General features: G+C 35.6%; 1 protein-coding gene across 3 annotated transcripts in view; it reads left to right on the top strand.

Moving 5' to 3' along the window:
• Positions 1-21947, top strand: part of RAB28 (RAB28, member RAS oncogene family) — a 64546-nt gene that overhangs the window by 1671 nt on the left and 40928 nt on the right. For 2 of the 3 annotated variants that reach the window (XM_088131374.1, XM_088131375.1), the window contains exons 2-4: positions 8732-8828; positions 16115-16203; positions 18600-18729. In XM_088131374.1, coding sequence (XP_087987500.1) covers positions 8732-8828; positions 16115-16203; positions 18600-18729 — 316 coding nt within the window. Of the gene's footprint in view, positions 1-8731; positions 8829-16114; positions 16204-18599; positions 18730-18809; positions 19184-21947 lie in introns of those variants that run through there. The other variant, XM_088131376.1, reaches the window with a different exon arrangement.

Genomic DNA, 21947 nt, shown 5'->3' with positions numbered 1-21947 from the left:
CTGATAACTCCCATCAAGAATAGGCTACTTGGCTGTCTCCAAGATGCTCGGTGACCTGCATCTGGGTACAGATTTTGTTCACATTGGGGTTATGGCAGAATAGTATTGCCTTAAGGGGAAAAACTAGTTATATTTGAGTGCAGTTAAGGCTGTTTCTGTCACAGGCTTGGAGTGAAATTAGGCTGATGCTGTGCTTCCAAGAGAGAAGACTGGGCTTGTCACAACATGATAGGTCTGTGATGAATAGTGATTGGGGACTGGGCCCATGTGCACATCCTTATAAGCATATAAAAAACATTGAGAAGCTGTCAGTAACACATATTGATTAAGAACTCAGTTAAGAGGCAGCATTAAGATGAAGATTCTTAAAACTTGCCTCATGCTCTGTAGAAAGAGCAAGGCAGCAGGAAGAGTGTTTCATAGTTTGAGAGCCAGCGTGGAGAAGGCTTTATCTCTGTGCACACAAGTCTCAATGTCCTTAATGGGTCTTTGAGAAAGGCTGGTAAAACAGAACTTACAGCGTCATTATAGAGGTGAAAAAATTCCTTCAGAGAGCCTGCTTTCAAGATACCAAGTGGTTTAAAGGTTAAGCTCAGTACTTTGAATTAAATGCATGGAAAATAAAAATGCCTTAACATGATTCTGAAAATAAAAGGTATTGTAGGCACTGAGTATACTTTTTAAGAAGAACGTTTTCTAATAGAAACCATTAAATTGCTACCACCAAACAAACCTTCCCTTTGTTGTTTCATAACATGATTCTGGTAAGGAATGCGCTGGAGGAGGACTTCTGCAGAACTAAAACTGTAGTCAGGAAGGAGGTACTTCTGCAGGTATTGGAGTCCCAAACAGTTCAGAAATTTGTATTTAAATATCAGTAGCTTGAATTGGGCCCAGAATGAAATATTCAGTGCAGTTTTTCCAAAATTGGTGTCCTTTGAACAAACCTGGCTGCACCAGTTAAAATTCTGGCAGGCATATTCTGTAGTACTCTGGTTTACTGAACTAGCCAGTTACTTGGCTTTGCATAACAGGTACATACACTGATTTTTGCTGCCCCTGGGCCCTCTAAACTCTATTTCCATATTTGCTGCCACAGAAGTATTAGCACCTTAATGACCTTTTCTTCTGAAGCTTTAAACAGTTCATTGCTTATGTTATCTGTACTTGATCCTTTTCTGTCAGCTTGCCTGTTGCCTAGTACATCATGCTTTCTAAGGAAGTGGTTCCTTGAATATATTCTCTTTGTAAAAATGTTTTTTTTCTAATTTTGTTTATAAAGGGTGTCACTATAACCATTCCCTCTTCTTTTAGTTTTGTTTGCTTATACTCTTCTTCCATGGATCATCTGAATTATACTACTTTAGCCATAGATTTTTTCCTGTGAATTTTCAGATTTTTTAAAAAAAAACTCTTTTTTTCGTATTTTCCCTACTTAGTTGACATTCTTAATTTAAATATTTATTATATTATAAAATTGTTACTTTCACCAGGATTTGTCATGGTTTACAGTTAAGAATGAAATAATTAAACACCATCAATAAATATAACTTAATTAATAAATTCATGAATGGCCATAAAATCATTGTTACAATAAAAACTCACAATCAAGAACATTATTATTAGGTGTCCTGATATCCAGATCATAACCTCCAAAAGGTCTTTTGAACATCTGTGTTTTCATAGCCTGCCTAAAGGTTAGGAACAGTTATTGCCATCTGGATGGCCAGTAAAAGGCTATTCCAGAGGATCAGTGCCACAGTTGAAAAGCAGAGGTTTCTAGCTCTCCCAAGTATATCCTTCAGGGAAGAGACTCATTATTTATATCTTGGACTTGGATGAGTAGAATCACTTTTAGGCAGTTCCTGGATGGGTAGAATCACTTTTAGGCAGAGAGTCCCACCCAGTCCTGGATGCCAAACCATGTAGAGCTTTATAGGTTAAAACCAGCACTTTGTACCCAGAAGTTTATTACCAGCCAATGCAGAGCCTGTAACAGGCTGTACTGCATTTTGTATCTATTGAGAGCTCAATTTGGTTCCATGAGAGAATACAGTTTAAAAAAAGTTCACTGAATGCAGTGGGGAAGGCTACAGCAGTTGCGTGTACAGGGCTTTCACAAGTTCCCCCCAGGCTGACTTTCACAAGTTCCCCCCAGGGAGCATTTGTGCTCATGAAGACCTATTATTCTACATGAGAGGCAGGCAGTAATAATGTTTTTTAGCTATTAGGTTCTATGGCCTGAAAAAGTTTGAAAACCATTGGTCTAGAGGGCCTCCAAGTCCTTGGGGAGTGCTACCTCATCCAGAGTCACCACTGGAACAGATAGAGTGGGAGATGGCTTTTGATGCTGCGGTTCAACTTCAACTTGTTCCTCCTGGTCTCAATCCTAACAACTGCTAAGATCCTTACAGCTTCCAGAAACTAGGTAAAGGCCTCCACAGCATCACTGGTCTGCCCTTGGGTGGAGATATATATCAGGATATCATCAGCATACTCATGATATCTTCTCCCAGACTGATGGTTGACCCTCTTAATGTCTTCATGTAACTGTCAACAGCAGGGGCGGAGAGAGGGAAGAACCCTGCAGTACCTCACAGTGGAGTGGTCAACAGGTACTCCTCTCCCCCCCTCCCCCCATTAACTCCATTTAGGAAGGAGTGGAACTACTGAAAAGCAGAATCTTAAGTCTTACAAATGCTCTCATTATTGATGGTATCAAATGCTACTGAGAGATCAGAAGGTTGCTGTAATGGATGGCATGAGTGGGGAAGGTTCTGGAAAGGAAGTTCAAGGTTGTCAGGAGCAGGGAGAGGCATTCCAGAGCAAGCGCCTCCTCAGCCCGCAACAAGAGTGTGAGAAGACGAAGAGGATGAGGCTGGCCTCTCCCTAGAGTCTCACAGGGTACATCCACTAGTTGCTTTAGCATAGATTTAGTCTGGCAAGATTCTGTCTATTAGGTGCAAGCTAATAAAGGATCTGAACTGTACTGGATTGCCTCGTTGTTGTTCTGGGCTGAAGCTGACAGTTGCAGTGTAGATAACTCACCCATATGGTTTCTGTTCCATGGTTAGGTCTGAATGCTGACTAAAAAGGATCCATATAATCTGCCTCTTTTGGGATGCTTTGTGTTGAAGCCCCACCACAGTCTCTACAAGCATCTTTAAAAGGGCAATAATAGTTGATTACACGGTCAGAACTAGGGAGAGCCTTATCTAAAGGGAGTGTAGCACTGCCTCTTTCAAGGCAGGTGACATCATCTCCTCTCCAAACATGGCATTTATAATCTCCCTGATCCAGCTGATCACATCCCACCTACCTCCTGAAAGTAAGGCATGGATTTGGGGAGGATGTGCTCATTCTCCCTAGCATCGTATACACTTCCCCAGACCCCCCCAGGATAAAAGAAATCCCAGATGGCAGAAGATTGTACGTCAATTATCTCCATAGACGCTACCCATTCTGAGTCCAGAACTGAGCACATTTGAGCAGATTTATTGGCAAAATGTCCACAAGTCTTACAGCAGACTGGGCAGATCTTTCTAATTCTTGCTACCTACAAGGGAGCAGGTGACTCCTCCTATGCTAGGGCACAGTCCTGTCAGTGCAGTAAGAGCAGAAAAGCCCTTTGTCTCCACTCAATGGTCATGAAACTTCAATATTCTCTCTTTGGCTGTTAGCTTGTTTTGGAAGCCACTTGGATCTTTTATTCTTTGACATTTGGGAAATATTTTTTTCCACTTCAGATTTCTAGATCTCTCTTGTTACTTCTCATAACAACTCAGGCTCTCTTTCATATTGGTTAAACATATAGAACCTAATGCTTTCATTGTTCTTACATTTTGACAATAAGGTTAAATCTTGCTGGCACACCTGTTGTCTTTAATTTTCTGTGTTTAACTGCTTATTTGAAACTACCAATTTTTGGGCTTTTCTACAAACTGTACCTGGAAGTGTCCTGGTGCCCATTTTGTGTATCCACTGTGCTGTGGATAAGCTGGGTTTATGTTGCTTGAAGCAGATGCTGGCAAATAATTCTCTTTGCAAAACTCTATTCTGCATCATTAAGTTCAGACAATCTAAAATCCTCCTGTAATTCTAGCTCCCTCAATTTTCCCAACTTTTGCATGCCAGTCTTTCATTATAGTACCATGTCTATTTCAGAAGTTGCATTTTGCACTGTTTGCAATTTGCCATAGAATTCTTCAGTGTTTTCCACCATTTTATTTGGAGTAAGAGAATACACTTGGGTGTCATCTAATTTGAATAGCTAGGATTCTATCATTTATTGGGTTACCTAGTTATGTGCTTTTTGAGTATTATTCTCCATTCCTTCATATGATCTCATATTCTGTATGTAAAAGTGTCCCGTTCCAGCCTACCTAAACATACCTCTTCCTAAAAGATCCAATTTAATATGCTTCATTTCCTATTTGACCATTTCAAGTTCATACTTCCTACATTGGTTCATATTTCCTGCTTTCCATGTTCTTTATTTTTCATTTCATTTTTCATTTTTAATCTTCTGTAAGGTAAGAACAAACAAGAATACTAGATAACAACCCAGAACAATATATCTCAACATTCAGTCACAGGCTACATAATAACATTTAATTTATCAATAGAAGAATTATTAGCATACCTTATATAATCTTTCCAGATCTGATAAAAATGAGATTCTGAGAAACTGAGATATCGGTGTTTAAATTTGATCAGTAAATGTTTCCATAAGAGCAGTTGACTATATGGTAGCACGCCAATCATTCAATGATAGGTTATCTAGAAATTTCCAGTTTTGCTTACTTTTGCAGCCAGGAGTAAGAATACAATAAGCTCCTTTTTGTTTAGAGTTATCTCCCTCAAAACTACATAATAATCCAAAATCTTCTTGTTTAGTTATTATTCTAACCTCTGTGAATATTGTCTTCCACTAAGGCACCACCTTTTCACAAGTCTACCACATTAAGTATGAAAAAATGTTTCCTTTTGATTGCAACCCCCCCAACATTTCAATAAATAACTGTGCTATTTGCGCTAGTCTCACTGGATTTAAATGACAGTGATGTAATATCTTTCACTGCATCTCTTGTATGGAAGCTGATAGAAAACCACCTGATTTCCAAACTATTTACCACTTTGTTCCATTTATTTTCCTAAATCTATATCCCAAGCTTCTAGAGGGGGGTTACTTACCTCCAGTTCTAATAATAATTTATACATTTTTGAGATTGTTCCTTTGGGTTGGGAAAAGTAATTAATAATTACTTTTTTAAAAATAGTGAGATGCTGACCTTTTTATATCCTTTTGATTCAAAAAGGATTTAAGTTGGAGCCACATTAGTCAAGGTAGATAGGAACCTATTTATAACTCAATCTCTTTACTACATAGGGTCTTATTATTGTAGAAGTCTCTTACTCTCTGTTGCCACTGAAAACTCTCCAAGGCTTCAATTATGGTGACTGTTCTGATTAGAGAATCCTGGGTATGCCAGTAAAGGTGTTAGAGGAGAGATTCCCTCTATCAAAGCTGAATATCTTTTTTTTTCCAAACCTGAAATGCAGCTTTAGTAAACATATTACTTATATTGTCTATTTTTATGAAGACTTTTGGAAGAAAAAACATCTGGTTTATGGTTTTATTTGCCTCCTATTTATTTTCTAGCTGTATACGTTGTCTTGCTGGATTTTCCAATATGAAGGAAATAATATGCGCCAAATGTGCTGCCTGTTAATACAATTTAAAAAATGGAACTCCCCATCCTCCTTATTTCTGATGTCTAAATATGATGTTTATATTCTTAATTTTTTAGTATTGAAACAAAAATGTTCAATTTTTCTTTGCCATAATGTTAATATTTTGGAGAAAATCTATGTGGTTGCTAAGAGTTGACAGTGACTCGATGGCACATAATCAATCTACTGGAGGAGTTTGAAATTAAAAAAAAAATTATACTGCCACAATTTGACCAAGAATATTTAATTTTTTTATCCCAGATTTTCATTTCTTTTTTATTTTTTTCTACGTTGGGATAAAATTATTATTAGTTTGCTAATGTTTCTAATATTTGAAGGATTTTCTTTTAAAATACCAGCTACCTCATTCTGTATTTTAGAAGAGGTATGGAAGAACAGTTGTGACACTTGAAAATGTACTGTTAACACATCAGGTTCGGCAAATTCTTTCAATTCCATCTTAATGTATTTTGCTGTATTACTAGAATTTCATATTAGAATATCATATTATCTGCAAATAAATTTAATGATTTTTATCTCCCATTTTTATCCTTTTAATTTCTTTATTGCTCCAAAGAGCTACTGCTAATATTTCTATAATGGGGTAAAATAATAAGGGGGATAATGGACAGCCTTGCTTGGTACCTCTTGAGACTGTGAATTGCTCAGAATCATTAATTCTAATTTGGGCATTGGTAACACTATATATTTGATCTATCATGTTGAAAAAGGAATTACCAAACTTAAATATTTTAAAAGTTGGTTTTAAAAATAGTCTGTCCATACAATCAAAAGCTTTAAAGATATCTGATGAGCATATTGATAAGGAACATATGTTAATTTTATAAAAATGAATAATACTTAGTAATTTTCTCATGGGACTAGATATTTTGGAATCAAACCTGATTGATTGGGATGAATAATCTTTCCTATAATTACTTTAAGACGACTGGCTTAAATTATAAAATTTAAATATATAATTATGTAAAATATATAAATTATAAAATAGTTCAGTAAATAATTCATAAAAGAGATGGATCTGTAAGAAGATATTTCTAACTGGTCTTTATCTGGTTTAGGAATTAGAACAGTGCCAGGATAAGGGAAGATTTCCATGATATAGTGTGTTGCTTAATGACAAAAATTCTGGTATAAGAATATCCAAATGCCTTATAGAATTTGGTTGTTAACCCATCAGGGCTGGAAATTTTCCATTATTAATGTTTTTAAAAATATCTTCAACCTTGGATTATAAAAATGGAGCATCTAAGTCCTGAGCATCCTCTAAAAATAATTCTGGGAAGTTCAGTTTCTCTAGATACTAGTTGATTTTCTTCTGTTGCAGGGTTTTTAGAAGTGTACATTTCTACAAAATTTATACTAATTTTTAGTATTGGTGATAATGTGACCTTTAGTACCTTTTATTTCCTTTATATATCTCCTTTCTTTCACTTTTTTATTATTGTCAAATTCTTTTATTTTTGTTTTAATGGTAAAATATGGGTTGATATTTTGTCATTTTCTAAAATATCCAGCTCTTTACCTTTCTAATTGTTTATATATATTAACCAAGCCTGTTCTATTATACTACATTCCACGTTCGGACTGCAAATGTCCTTGTAAAATTAGGAACTCTTCCTTCAATACTCACACTATCAGTGAATAGGTGTCTCTGTCCCTGTTGCCTGTTTATATCATCACCTCCAGAACTGCTCATGAAAGTTCAGTGTTTTCCCAGTACTTCTGACCTGGGTTCTCACTATTTGGCATCCAAACTTCTTGTTTCAGCTGTGTCCATTAAGTGTTCTTGATCATGCAATACTGACTTGCCATTGCCTTCTTCCAAGTTTGATTAGGAGTTTCTTTTGTTGACTTGGTTTGCTTTCCTCATACCTGCTGTGTCCTACCTGCCCTCCTCCCCATTGTGGATCCCTCTGTTTTGCTCTTACTGGCAAGGGTGACCTTAGCAACAACTCAGACTCCTGTCATCATTGAGCCCTCCCACCTAGTCCAAGCAGAGGTCCTCTGGGAAATTATTATTAGTAAAACTCAAAAGACTTTGCTGAAGAAGAAAGTCTGAATCTTTTTCTAAAGGTAGAAAAGGTAAGGAGTAAGCATAGTTACCAATTCCTTAGCTTGGGAGCAATTCAGGATATGTTACTACCTGCAGAACTCACCTCCCATTTGATTATTGGGTGCCTGTATGTGCAAGTTGGGGAAAAATTACTTATTTGGAATTAGGGCAGGAAATAATGCCCTTACAATGGTTTGGTTTTGTAATAATACATAAGATAAAATTTTTCTGTGTAGTATATATGTGTATATTTCTGGATATGCATAAGAAACATGTATACATATGTACTGAATACAAATTCAGAATAGATTTAATTGGAAATATTTTACTGTGAGAAGGTGAGGCTATGAAGACAGAAGCTTGAAGAAAACTAAAGGGAGAGGATAGTGACTGTAGATCAGTTAGTTACATGAAGGACAGGAAGAGAAGGGTTGGTGTGAGAATGCAAAGAAACCATTCTTTGTTTTAGGAACTTGTGGCCTGAAGGTGAGATATGGCTCTAATTTTAGTCTAACTCCATGTTGTTTCCAGGGAGTTCCTTTTCTTAAAAGAAAGAATGGTGAGAATGGTTATTTGGATACTGTTGCTAGAAAGTGATTTAACCTCTTTTCAACAATGGCATTTATTGCTTTCTTTTGTGTTTTGCTGGGAGTGCCAGAAGCATAATGTTTCCAATTACAATATTTTTATTTATTGTTAGTATTTATGATATAGCTAACAATATATAATATAATTGAATAGTTAATATTTGAGTGATCCTAACAGCTATGATGATGGGTAAATTTTTTACAGCATTACAAAATTGCTTTATTATTGCTGTAAATAAAAAAGCAACATATTACAAATAATAGACTTCAAATTTAGATTTTATTTTATTTTTATTATAATTCATTGTTCCTGAATTTGATGTGATTTTCTTTTTAGACCTCTTTAGCTACACGTTTTGCTCAAGAAGCTTTTGGAAAACAATACAAGCAAACCATAGGACTTGACTTCTTTTTGAAAAGAATAACACTCCCAGGTAAGGTGAAATTGGAATGTAGTATAAAAATTGGGAGTAAGAATAAAGTGTTGAGGAAAGCATAAGAAGATGTAATGTAGCACTTCAAGAATTTGAACAAAACTTTGATGACTAACAAGGATAATTCAGTGCTACATAAGTCTGTATTTATAGTTACATTATTTTATATTTTGTGTGTACCATTTGTCTGAGATTCTTACATCTCTGACTTGTAACATGCATATGTAAAATACAGGAAAAACAGAATTAAAATGACCCTTTTGGACTCTTTAGATTCTGATATGTGAATGGTGTCTTATGCTAGGCAACATGAAATTACTGGCATTTAATAGACCACTAAAATTCAGGTTCCCCAGGCAGTCATAAAAATACAATTTGAGCATTCAAAATATCTCATTTCATGGTGCAAAGAACTATTTAGATGCCAGTTGTACTATGCTACAAGGAAAATGTAAAGAATTAATTCATAAAGACAAGCAAGATCTTAAGTTTATTTCTAAACAATTGGAAGTCTGAAAGGAGTTTTTCATTCATAATTCAATTTGCAAGCATAAAACTATGTAGTTGATGTAGTTTCTAATGCATTAAAAAACTGAAGTGAGAAGTCAATTCTCCTTGCAGTCTCACAGTGAAAATCTTGCTGTTATTACAGGCTGCATTACTATAAAACAAACAAAGTGCAGTTGAATTAATAATGCATAGGCTTGTACTTTTCCCACCTAAGTAAAACCAAGTTGGTCTCTTCTGAACAATAAATTAAATTAGAGCATCAGTAATTAAGTCTCAAAAATACTTTAGGTTTTAAAAAAACACTATCAGATGTATAGATATAGATTTGTGCAGGCTTAAATAAATAATTCTGATAACTTGCTTAAGTTGACGCTGGGATCTAGTTATCCAGACTTTTTTTGGCTAGGCCAAGAATAGATTCATTGCTGTGGTACTAAATTCTACATTTGAATGGTTATTTCTCTGTGAACAGAATAGAATAATCAAAGGGTACTAACCTTGTTCTTCTAGAACTATAAATATTTGTAATATTTATCGAGGCATTAGCAAATGAAAAGTGTATCCTATACACATGAGAGCATAAGCTGGAAATGTGAATTTCAATATGTTTGAAACATTGCAGGCCATTTCAGAAATATGAAATGAGAAAACACTTCATTTTCAATTATTAGACTTATTTTTCTCACAATCTCTGTAAGTCCAATTGGTGGATATTCAGTTGTTATTTCTCTAGAGTGTTTCACAAACGTGATTGATAGTCAGCTTTACAGCTATGCAAGCATCATTTTTTGAAGAATGAGTCTTTTTATGGTTCAGTTTAAAATATACTGTATGGCACAAATGAATACATTTTAAGAATATTAATTTTGAGAATTGTACTGGTTAAAATTAAAACTGGAGTATTTAATACAGCAAATATAAAGGAAAAAATGTCAGTCATTTCTTTAGAGTTATGGCATATTTAAATACAGCTGCATATTTTGAGTCTTTAGGTTGAGTTTATTATTTTATTATAAATGTTGATTCCTTTAATCTCTGTTTGCTCATTGGGTTGAATATTGATTTCAGTTTATATTTGGTAGCTGTTTTTTGACATTATTGAATTCAGTGAATAACATGAGATTAAAAAATGGGTTCGTAAGAGTGAGAATTCCAAGCATGTTTATGCATTGTTAAATTTGGCTGAAATTAGTGAGGTTTGTTTATGAAGCTTCTTCCACTCAAGATAAGAAAAGTTTCCCCAACTCTCTTTAATTGGTGGATACATTTGGATCTTTGCCCCTCTCCAAACGTGCACACAAAATATGGAGGAGCACAGTCCACATAAAATACAGAGAAGAAGGAACAGAGGCAGCAAAATATCTCTGTATACATACAGCTCAGACAAAATACAATGAAACAAAACAAGAAACCAGTGAATTCACACCAAAACAAAAGAAAGCAAAAAATTTATACTACAGGCATTCAGCATGGAGAAAAAATTCCCTTTGCTTCCTTCTTTGTGAAGGATGGTTGCTGTTTTTATTTCTTTGTCAGGGGTGAAAGGGGGAGGAATGACTCAGTTAATTTAGAAGTGAAATTCAGGCTGCTGTTGCGGCCTGACATTTTGATATTCTAGGAATTCTTTTAGGGCTTTGCAGCATACCAAGCAACAGACAGACAGACAGACCAGAAATTGGCTATGTTGAGATTTCCCTAGATAGATAAACAAAGAAACTTGGCCATGTTGAAGTTTCTGTGGTAAGTCTTGGGATTAGCTTTTCTGCACTTCTCTGTTGGGACAGTATCAAGTGATTTTTATTTCACTCCTGGAGCTGCTGCCTATTGAGTAGATGCCTTGGCTAAAAGTAGAAAGTTAATGTGTAAGATAGTAAGGAGTCGCCAGTGGAAGGGAGAATTAGCCAAATTGTCCTCTTAGCGGAGCACCTATTGAATCAAATTATTTTCTGCAAATAGGAGTGACATAACTTACCACACAGACCCTTCATGTTCAAATGCTGTGCAGAAAAGGATCTCTGAATTGGGATTCTTGTATTTAGGATTGGAGCATAAATTTGTATATATGCTTGTATTATTTAAATATTTCATAAAATAATTTCTCTAGCTGTTATATTTAATCAAACACCGTACATCAAATTACGTAAGGCAAAATGAAAGGTAAAGATTCCGTGCTCAACTGCTAGCAACTACATTCATGAAATTTCTTGGCAGTGTTACTGGAGTGGTATGCCCTTGCTTCCTTCTCCGACGACCACTCTGCAAGTTTCCCCATGAATACTAACTAAGTTGACTATGTTTAGCTCCTGAGGTCAGACAGGGTTTGCTACAAGATTAAGATACAACATGCAAAATTAAGCACACTATTATTAGAGACAAAATTGTAGGAATTCAAGTAATAATTTTAGATAAAATAATTTATCTTAAATTGATTTTATCTTTTAACACAGGGTATCAGTGTTAAACAATAACACAAGAATGGACAATATATCCGTATTAAACTAACCCAATTTTCTTTGATTAGAATAATTTTATGATGTAGCATGAGTATATACATGTAGTTCAGTATGCTCTAGATGTAACCACAGTGCAGATTTTTGGCTTAAAATAATGTTGTTGTTAGACAGAGGCTTCACAGAAACGGATTCTTAAGAGTCAGAGTCAAAATACTGCAGGAAGATTGCAGATATAACCCAGTAAACAAGGTTTTATTGTGAGGAGGTTTTAAAAGGCTTCAGCAAAAGAACAGAAGTGTTTTTAGTTCCATCTTGATGATGTAGAACTTAACTAAGGTTATCCAGCGTGATGAGTGTACTTTTAGCAGGTTATTGAATCCTGCTAGTGACCAAAAATGTTGGGATATTTGCCCTGTATTCTTAATAAACTCAGCTTCACACTTGGTTGAACATTATTTCCTATGTAGTACAACAAAATGAAAGTTCCAGCAACCTTTAAAAAATAGGTTTTAAAATAGTTCACTTGCAAACTTTAATTGTAAAATTCTTTAAAATGTAGGTTATTGAAAATATTTAGTTTTGTGTTATACTTCAATGGCTTGTTAGTTGTACCTGGGGCTTAATTTTGGAAGCCAGAACATTTGTGTGAATTATTGCTATTATGTCCCAAATGAGTAATAAGCTTCAGATAAAAAATACAGAAAAACATACCTGAAGAAAATGTAGAAGTATATTTTCTTTTTTATGTATTTGGGGCTGGAGGAGAGCCACGGTCAAAATAGATTGTGTGTCATGCAGTTGTCAGAGCCATTAATGCCTTTTTGGAGCCCATCTCCACAGATTTATTTATTTAGCACCCTCATCTGCCATCCATGGGGAAAAGCTGCCGAGCAAGGCCCATTGGCATGAATGTGTGTGTGTGTGTCTTGCATCAGAAATCCTATAAGGCAATACATTTACTTAGAGACATGGCTGAAATATTGATGATTCTGGATCTGAAAATACCAGCTACAGCTGTCTTAATAATAGGCATTTAACAATATCAAAATTAGGCCACTTTCTTCTGCAGCTAGAATTGTAGGGGCCATTTGTCTGGCCACCCTCTTTTATACAAGAACTAAAATGCTCCCTTCCAGCAATTTTACAGGAAGATTAAAGAGCCTATTTCCTTATTGTGAACTGTCTCTCTGTTTTCATAAGTTAGTTAAAGATGCAGCTGCAATTAGCAGCATATATGAACTTAATTAGAATTGTCATCATCCAAATGAGAAGTTATTATATAAATAATACTAGATAGTTCAATTATATGCTTTATTGTTTGAAAACTTGCAAAGAAGGTAAATGAAATAATTGCTGATTTTTAAAAAAGACTAATTTAATAGGTTTTACTATGCATTTGTGTTAGAAAATATACAATTCAGTCTCAAGTTAAGAGTCATTTTCTTAGTGTGACAAAATCCTTCTTCCTTTACTCATCCTTTCAGGGTGATACATTCAAGAGCAAGACTATATTGCTGTTGAATGTATGTCTGATTAGGGTTTTTGAGGGGGGGGTCAGAGGATTGTTTTTTTACATCAGTGTAATGGGAAAAATGCTATTTTGTTTAAATTCCACCTATTTGTATTAGGTCCTTCACATTGTGAAGGATATAAACAGTAGTGGTGCGCAAAATATTTCAAATTCAATGTCTTTCATAGTCCAAAAAGATTTTATTGGGAGCTAGGAATGGGCTGTTTTGAGTTTGGAACAGTTCCAAAATGGCAGAATGGTGTTGGAATGCTTCTGGTAAGGTTGGAACTGCTGCTTCACATTTGAAATAGAGTGCTTTAAACTTGAAATATTTTGCAATCCACTAGCAAAAAATATTAAAAAGGCAGTCCTGTAATGTGAGGCCTTGACTTCAAGAATCCCTTTGGGGATTTTTTTCAGGATACATTTACATTAGTGTTCAAAGATTTTAGCACAGAACAGTGAATTGGTTATATAGACAAATTTATTTCACTGAACTGTGCTAAATTGTGGCATATGCTGGCAATATATTAAATCAGGATACAAAAGTTGGCATAGGGCATAAACATCACTTATGCATTGTTTATCTCTCTCTCTCTCCCTCTCTCTGGCGAGAGATAAAAAGTGTGTGTGTGTGTATTTCTATTTTGTTAGATTTAGCTTTGGTTGGGAAATACTTGGGGTGTGGTCTAAAATACATTTGAGCATTAAGTTCCACTGAATTCAATAACATTTAATTCTGTGTTAATGGGATCACTCTGTTATTGTCTGTCTGAAGATTCTCCCGGCATAGTTGGTTTTTAACTGCTGTAAAAAAACTTAAGGCATAATGCAGCCAAAATTAAACTTCACTTCAGCTTAAGTTAACTTTCAAACACAATTGAGGAAATAATAAATTTAAATGTGTGTGGGGGAGATCATGTTGATTGATCAGGTATATCATGTTGATTGATCAGGTATATTGATCAGTCATGTTTGATCAGGTATAAAAACTTACAATTAACATAAAATGAGATTTAAAATAAGTAGGATTTGTCTTTAAAAATTCACTATTTTAAATCAAAATTAATACAGAAGATTCCAAAGATTTTGTTTTTAGAGTGCATAATGAAGGAAAAATGTTTTGGTATATGCACTATATTAAGCTGATTGTTGCAGGTACAGATATATTTCAGCTGTAGTGGAGTATCAAGAAACTTCACTATACTGACTGCCAAAACTTAAGGCTTGATGTTTTAGCTGAAGAAACCCAAATGGGTTTTAGACTGTTTCTGTAGCTCCATCAACAGATAATAGTGAAATTTCAAAGAATAATTTCTGTGCAGCTTTTCTCTCTTTTAAATAATTTTTTTAAAAGCCTTTCTTTTTCATAGTTCAAAATACTTCAACAGGAGGAAATGCCATGGAGAAAAGTGAAAATAAAATGCTGTTCTTGACAATATGCCCCTTTTTGAATTGCATTACTAACAAAGGAAAAGTATTTCACCCACAAGGAATATTTGCTAGAGGACTATTAATAATGAAAATACTTTTGCGACACAGTAACCTTCACAAAATTGTATTATATTTTGTTTATAGGCTTGGGTCCAAAATCTACTCTGCATCTGCCAATTTGGGGTTTACTTTTTTGTTTCTAGAGCACCAGCCCATCAGACCACACTGCAGAGCAATTTGTGATACGGCTGAGGACGGAGTGTAAATTGCCGTCCAAATCCGGAATCTTCCCTGAGCTAATGAGTTGTTAGGCAGGACGTTTGGATCCCCAGTGCATTTATCATTATACCATTGACAGAGGCTGGGCTCCATGCGCTGTTGGGTTCTTTGCTTGTATGGCAGACCATGCCTTTAATCATATTATCATCTTAAGAGGTGGGTGTTATTTAAGATGAAGTAGTTACAATTTGGAACACTTATTTTATGCCTCCAACAACTTAAAAAACCTAAATGTAGCTGCTAGTTCATTTTTTGGCCCAGTTTAATCATTTGGGGCCAGTTTACCAGAACAATTGTCTTCTGTGGATACCAGGTGCAGTGTGGGCGGGGGGAATCCTGAGAAGGAGGTTTTCTTTGTGCTGGTGCCTTTGCTGTAGAGTACAAAATAGCCCCCCAAGTCTTTGTCATCCTTTGGGGACTTGATAAAGATACTGCCATTCACCATGGCCCCTTAAATAGCTCACCTTTTAAACAAATAAAGTACTAGTTCTTTGATGCAACCTATGTTTGGTAATTTGTGTTTCTAAGACTCCAGTACTGTACATTTTACTCTGGAAGTAAGCCACATTGATTTCACTGGGACTTACTTCTGAGTAGATGTATGTAGGATTGCATTACCAGGGATTTCTATCTCAAGAGCAAAGTTTTATGCTGCATTTTATAACATTTAAAATGTTTTAATTAACTAATATTTTGTATTTCAATATTATATTTTATTTGAGTTGTGTAGGTTAGAAAACATTAGCTGGGCAGTCAAATAAATCTGCATTTGAAATTATCATTCTACTTAAAAACAATTTGTCAACGCAATATGTACAACTGCTGCTTGAGAAACACAAGAGTGAAGCCTCTTAATGAACTTAAGCGTTCTTTGAAATTTGATGTATTATGGCCAACCATGTGTTGTAAGCACTGGAAAACCTTGTGGTCAATCTTACTCACCTTTTACAAGAGAAAGACATTAGCGGTGAACACGTCTTACATAGGTATATTGCATAGTGTCTTAGTTTCAGTATTGAATGTATAGATTATTTATATCTGATTCTGTAACTCAGCTATGTCATATACATTAGCCTTTTGTTCCCCCTTCCCCTTTTCAGGAAATGTAAATGTTACTCTTCAAGTATGGGATATCGGAGGCCAAACAATAGGAGGCAAGATGTTGGATAAATATATCTATGGTGCACAGGTATGGTTAAAGAATTATAAACTACTGCAGTTTCTTACTGGTGGTCTTCCTAGAACGTTTACTATAAAAATGATAGTTTACAGCATAATTTTAAATGAGTATTAAAATGTAAGCATATGAATGAAACTTATTTGATCATTGATTTTGCAGAACGAGGGTTATTTTGGACAAGGTGCTTGGACAGTACTTTTTTTTATGAATGAAATGTATTAATTATATATCCCTAATAGCACTCTGAAACAGATGTTGCTTGCTTTATATTGTGAGCTCAGTTGAAAACAGCAGTTTTCATCATGTTTATTTAGATATCCCCATGGATATCGAAATAGGCATGCTTGCTGTTTGAGTACAGATGCTTCCTAGTGAGAAAGAGGAGGAGGAGGAGGAGGAGCAGGAGGAGCAGGAGGAGCAGGAGGAGGAGGAAATTAAGGGCAATCCTATGCCATTAAATTTGTTCAGCTAGCTGAATTTCTGGGAGGGGGGTATACAGAAGGTTACCAAGTAGCTAAATCTTTTTACAAAACAGTGAAAATAAACAGTACTTTACAAGTAAGGAAACTTATGTTAATAATAGTAGTTAACACATATATAACCAGTGCATGATTTTAGAACAAAGTTTTAGACAATATTTTAGATAAATACACACATACATACGCAGACATCTATTTTTGATATATTTAGTTTCTTCCGGAGTAATGAAGAAAATAATTGAGTATTAGATGAATCTTGGGGATGGTGATGTGTAAATGTAAAAGAAAAATTGTTGATGAAGGGAAACTGGAAATTGCACACAATGTTTAACAAATCTGAGTCAACTGCATTGCAGCTGAGGAAACAAATCAAGATTTCTGACATAAAATGGGGAAGCTCTAAAACAAAATTAAATCTTATAATAACATGGGGATTTCTCTATATGTGAAATATATTATATGCACGATGTTTAGAGCATAATGGAATTTGAGATTGTAAAAGGTATATTTTCCATGTAATCAGCCCTAAAATATTTTCTTGGTAATAGTAATTTTAGTGGAATTTATTTTCATTTGAATGCATAAATGAGTTGACAAATTGGTTTTTGAGGGTTCATGGCATCAAACACAAATCATTAGAGTAATTCTTGAAATTGCATGATAAAGCAGGTCATTTTAATTGTCTGTCTATTGCAGATTTGAGGATGAAAACAGGGAATACTTGTTTATCTAAAGCCACCTAGTAATTTAAAGATAACCACTATTTGAACGATAGTCTGATTCAGTTTTAACCATATTTTATATTAATTCTGTTAAATTTTTAATGTAGGGAGCAACCAGGTGCCCCATCCCTGTTTTTCTGCTACTTATTTTGTGAACATTGTTTTCATGAAAACAGCATTTCTAACAACTTTGGGGATATCCGTGTTCTAGACAGTTGCCCTCCAAATCCTGCTGAAGTGCAACTTATAGCAACCTTAGCCATCATGACCAAAGAAAAGGACACTTTTAGTTAGCAAAGGTCTGTTTCCTCACCTCTGTGTTACATAATTTAAGCATGGTCTCTGGTCTTACTTTCTCCATCTAAGATGAAATTCTTAAGCATAAAGAAAAATGAAGGATGGAGCACATTTAGAAATTTATAGCATTTCTTTGATATCTTCCATATAATCTGCTTAATCATCCATATTAGATGTAGTCTGCTGCTATTTTAATCACGGGGCCCCAGGAGATTATACTGGTTTGAGTATGCAGTAGATGTAATGTTGATTATGACATTCTACAAGCTAAAACTGAGTTTAACTGCCAGTATCAATGTCAGTTAATAACCTCAGTTATTCTCATTTATTATCCAAGAAGTTTGATTAACTCTGATATTATTGTCCTTCTGGAACCAGGTTAAAAAGGAGGTCTTCCAAAGTTTTCTTTTAAATTTAATACTATATATATATTTATATTGCTCTAAGATTTTTTTAAAAAAATTGATAATAATTGTATTATATTATGAATATTTTACAGTTACATATGTTTGTATTTTTGTACACAATTGAGAGTTGCTTGATTGTGGTGGTTTAGTAATGTAATAAATAGATAAAATTTTCAGTATGACACAGTTTAAGCAGTCTATAAGCAAAAATAAATACAATTTTTTGCTGCAGTTCCGTTTTGGTCAACATTAAGAATGCAAGGCCATTTTTTAAAACAATATAATTTTTTCAACCACTAGATTCTGTATTGAATATGCTGATTTTGTCTTTTTTGTACCTGTGTGCCATATATGAACTTGAAAGAGTATCTTTCCCCTTGTGCAGAATCTATGTATTGAGGGTTTTTTTTAATGCATCAGCCCTTATGTTAACTTTATGCAACTTAGTTGTCTGATTTTTGTCATTAATATTATCCTTCACATAAGGCTTTTCTTTCCAGGCTGTCCTTTTGGTGTATGATATCACCAGCCAACAGAGCTTTGAAAACTTAGAAGATTGGCATAATGTTGTAAAGAAGGTCAATGAAGAGTCAGAAACTCAACCACATGTGGCCCTTGTAGGCAATAAAAGTAAGTTGTTAAATTGTTATTTAGCTGGAATCTTTTGACCTAGCTAAAATGCAGATCAGCAGCATGTTCTCTATTCACAGCTCTACAGTACAGCGGTGTGAGCCCCAATCTTGCAGACATCGGTACATGTGTGGTCCCTTTCATTTTACTGGCACCATGGTGCATTGATTTTGGCAGGCTCCAGAACTGTAGAATGTAATATTTCATGCATTAGACCAAATGGGGAGTGCTGTGTTGTGACAGCAATCACAATGTTTAGTCTGCTGGGGGATATCACTTCATGGAAATAACCTGCTTCAGTGATTAGCAGCATGACATTACCCATAAAACTTGGAAAATTTTGCCAATTTGTTTTCCTTACTTTATTTTTAATACAAAATGGCTTTTTATTGTTTAGAATCCCTTTTTTTAAGCCATGACTGATCAACAAATTGTGCCTGATTTTTTTCCCTATCTTTGTTAATAAGTAACAAATAATAAAACTTGTTTTGAGAGAAGCTTAATTGCACTGTCAGCTTATTACACAAATAGGTTTAAACCTGGAAGAGCTTAGGATCCATGTTTTGGCAGTATTGTTGAAAAAAAAATAAAGATTGCAAATAATAGGATAGGTTTGTTGTTGTTGTCGTCCTCCCCCTCCCCCTCCTCCTCTTCCTCCTGTAATTATAAGAATACTTATATAGACCTTGATTTCCTTGCAGACATTTTAAGAAATCTTTAGTTTGGCTATTCAATTTGTCAAAAATAAGACTGCTGAATGGTAAAATATTGGCCAAATATTTTTAAAGCATTGATTTTATTAGAACAATAAAAAGGTTAATTTTACAATAAGTGAGATATTCATGCTAATTACAAAAACAAATATATTAAGTTGCTTTATAGCATTATTTCTTTGTCTTAAAGAATGCTATACCATTCTTCATAAAAGGAGATTTAAGAACATTGTAGAATGGTGAAACTGAAATATTTAATAATTAGCAGGAAAGACAAAACAAACATAGCAGTTAGTTCTGCATAATCATAGCGGCAGTGCTGGCTTCCTTCCATTCCCTAATGAAGCAAAAGACTCACCCTGTTTCTAGGGTCTTATGGAGGGAGAGCCGAGAGCATCCTCAGATATTCCATTGGTAGTTTACCCTTTTCCTTCTTAGACTCCGTTATTAGGAGGGGAAGCACCACTGAGTACCTTTCTGTACAGGCTGTTTAAATCTGAGTTCCAACCTGTGGCTCTATAAAACTACAAGGATTTTCAAGATGAATAGGCATTTGTATCACAGGCTGATGTCTTAGTTTTGAGGCCCAGGGAATCTCAGGTAGTATTTTTGGAGTAAATATCCTCTGAGCAGAGAGTACTCTTTCTCCAACTTTCAGGTCAGTGGTGCCAAAAAGATGGAAGGGACTCCCTTACAGACATAGGTGAGTGGCAAACCAGAGTGGCTCCTTAGGATGCCTATAAGAAGCAACAGCTCTGACAGTGAGAACAGTAACAGTTCTCTTGGAATTAACCAGTTATGGTTAGTGCCTCCTTGCTCTAGGCCCAGTCATTCCCAGATATTCCAGTAGATGCTAGATATTTGAAGGGCTTGAATGAGCTGCCAAGGGCATTAGAGTTCATGGTTGACTGTTCCATGGATAGCTTTCAGTTTGATCAAGAGCCATGACATTGAGCATGGGGATCTGCTGGGGACTGTGACTTATACATTGGGAAGAGAACGGTTGATTCAAAATTCTGGTTACCTTTTGGGAGTGGGGGTGAACCATTAGCATCAGTGCTCAAGGAGAACAAGGTCATTAGAAGGTCTGGCCTGTAGCATCTAGAAAGGATGACACCAGATCAAGGAAAATAGCCTCATTTTCACGACAGAGACCAAAGAAATTATACCTCTTGATCAGGAACCAGACAGGGTGGTTCCTGTGGCCCCACTGCAGCAATCAAGAAAACTCACCCTCCCCAGGTCCAAGGAAATGAACTTCAGCATGATGCTGCAGAGCTCCAGGTGAGCAGCAGCTTGCAATGTTTTTGGTGCACCTGGGAACCCAGTGCCACCAACTGATGGATGCTAGGAGACGGTTCAACTAGGATGTGATCTGGGCTCATAAAGAATATCCGGAGACAGATTCCTTACATAATCAATTTCCAAGGTTGGGGCGAAAAAACCCTCCATAGAACATTCAAGCCATCAGGCTCCTATTAGCTATTGATGCCATAGGACAAATCCCTTTGGAAAGTGGCGCTGAACCTCAAATCCATAAAGAGGTTCATCAGATAATTAAGGTTGAAGGTGAAGACCCAGTGTTCCTTTGCAGAGGCCATTATACTAGATCATTTGTTGGTATCAGTAGAGCTAACCCATCATATCAGTGCAGTCGAGTTGTCTCAGGTTTACCTACAACAGCAACCAATTTCAGTTCAAGGCACACCCCTTTCACTTTGTATCATCAGTCCAGAAACTTGCCAGAGTGACAGCAGCACTGGTAAGTCATTTACAAACCAAGACATGCATGTATATTCATGCTTAAATGAGGGCACCATTTATGGACAAAGCTACAGCCAATGGTGCGTGCTTGGAGGAATAGTTTCATGGTGAAGTGGGCCAACAGCTCCATCTCCAAACAGGTACTACTCTTAATGGCCCTGATTGACACAGAGAAACAAAAGCTCTTTCTGTTGCAAGAACAGCTGAACAAGATTAGAAATATAGGTATTGCAGTCCCATGGATTTGTTTTCATTCACACTCCCTGCATTAATTTTCACTCACATTGTCAATGGGTTGTAATATTGATTGAAGGAAATTAAAAAAGTGAGCCAGCTTTATACTGGTGGCTGACGCAGGTGCACTTGTTGAAGTACTTATTGGTCCACCTTAGAGCCCAATACCACAGAAACCATTCAGTTATGCTGCAGAAACCTATGAGCACAGAAATTGTTCCAATGTGAAGTGGTCCTTCTCATCACCCAGCAGGAGCCAAGAGGTCTATAAGTCCAAGACTGAAAGAATAGGTCTGATCCACACATGCAATATATTGACCATCATGCACAAGACATGGATGTCCTTAGCAGCTGGAATTTTTGTCCAAATGATGAAGTGTGCCTTGTGGCATCATAGTGCAAGCTTTGTCCCTTACAAAGTTTTGTTCCTTACAAAATCTACTACTACTGATCATCATCACCATCACCATCACCATCATCATCATCATCATCATCATCATCATCATC

The sequence above is a fragment of the Python bivittatus genome, unplaced genomic scaffold (assembly GCF_059951505.1).
Source record: "Python bivittatus isolate LINGU-HERP-01145 unplaced genomic scaffold, Pbiv_v1 ctg000960_np1212, whole genome shotgun sequence".
Lineage (NCBI taxonomy): Eukaryota > Metazoa > Chordata > Lepidosauria > Squamata > Pythonidae > Python > Python bivittatus.
This window is presented reverse-complemented; position numbering and strand designations above follow the sequence as displayed.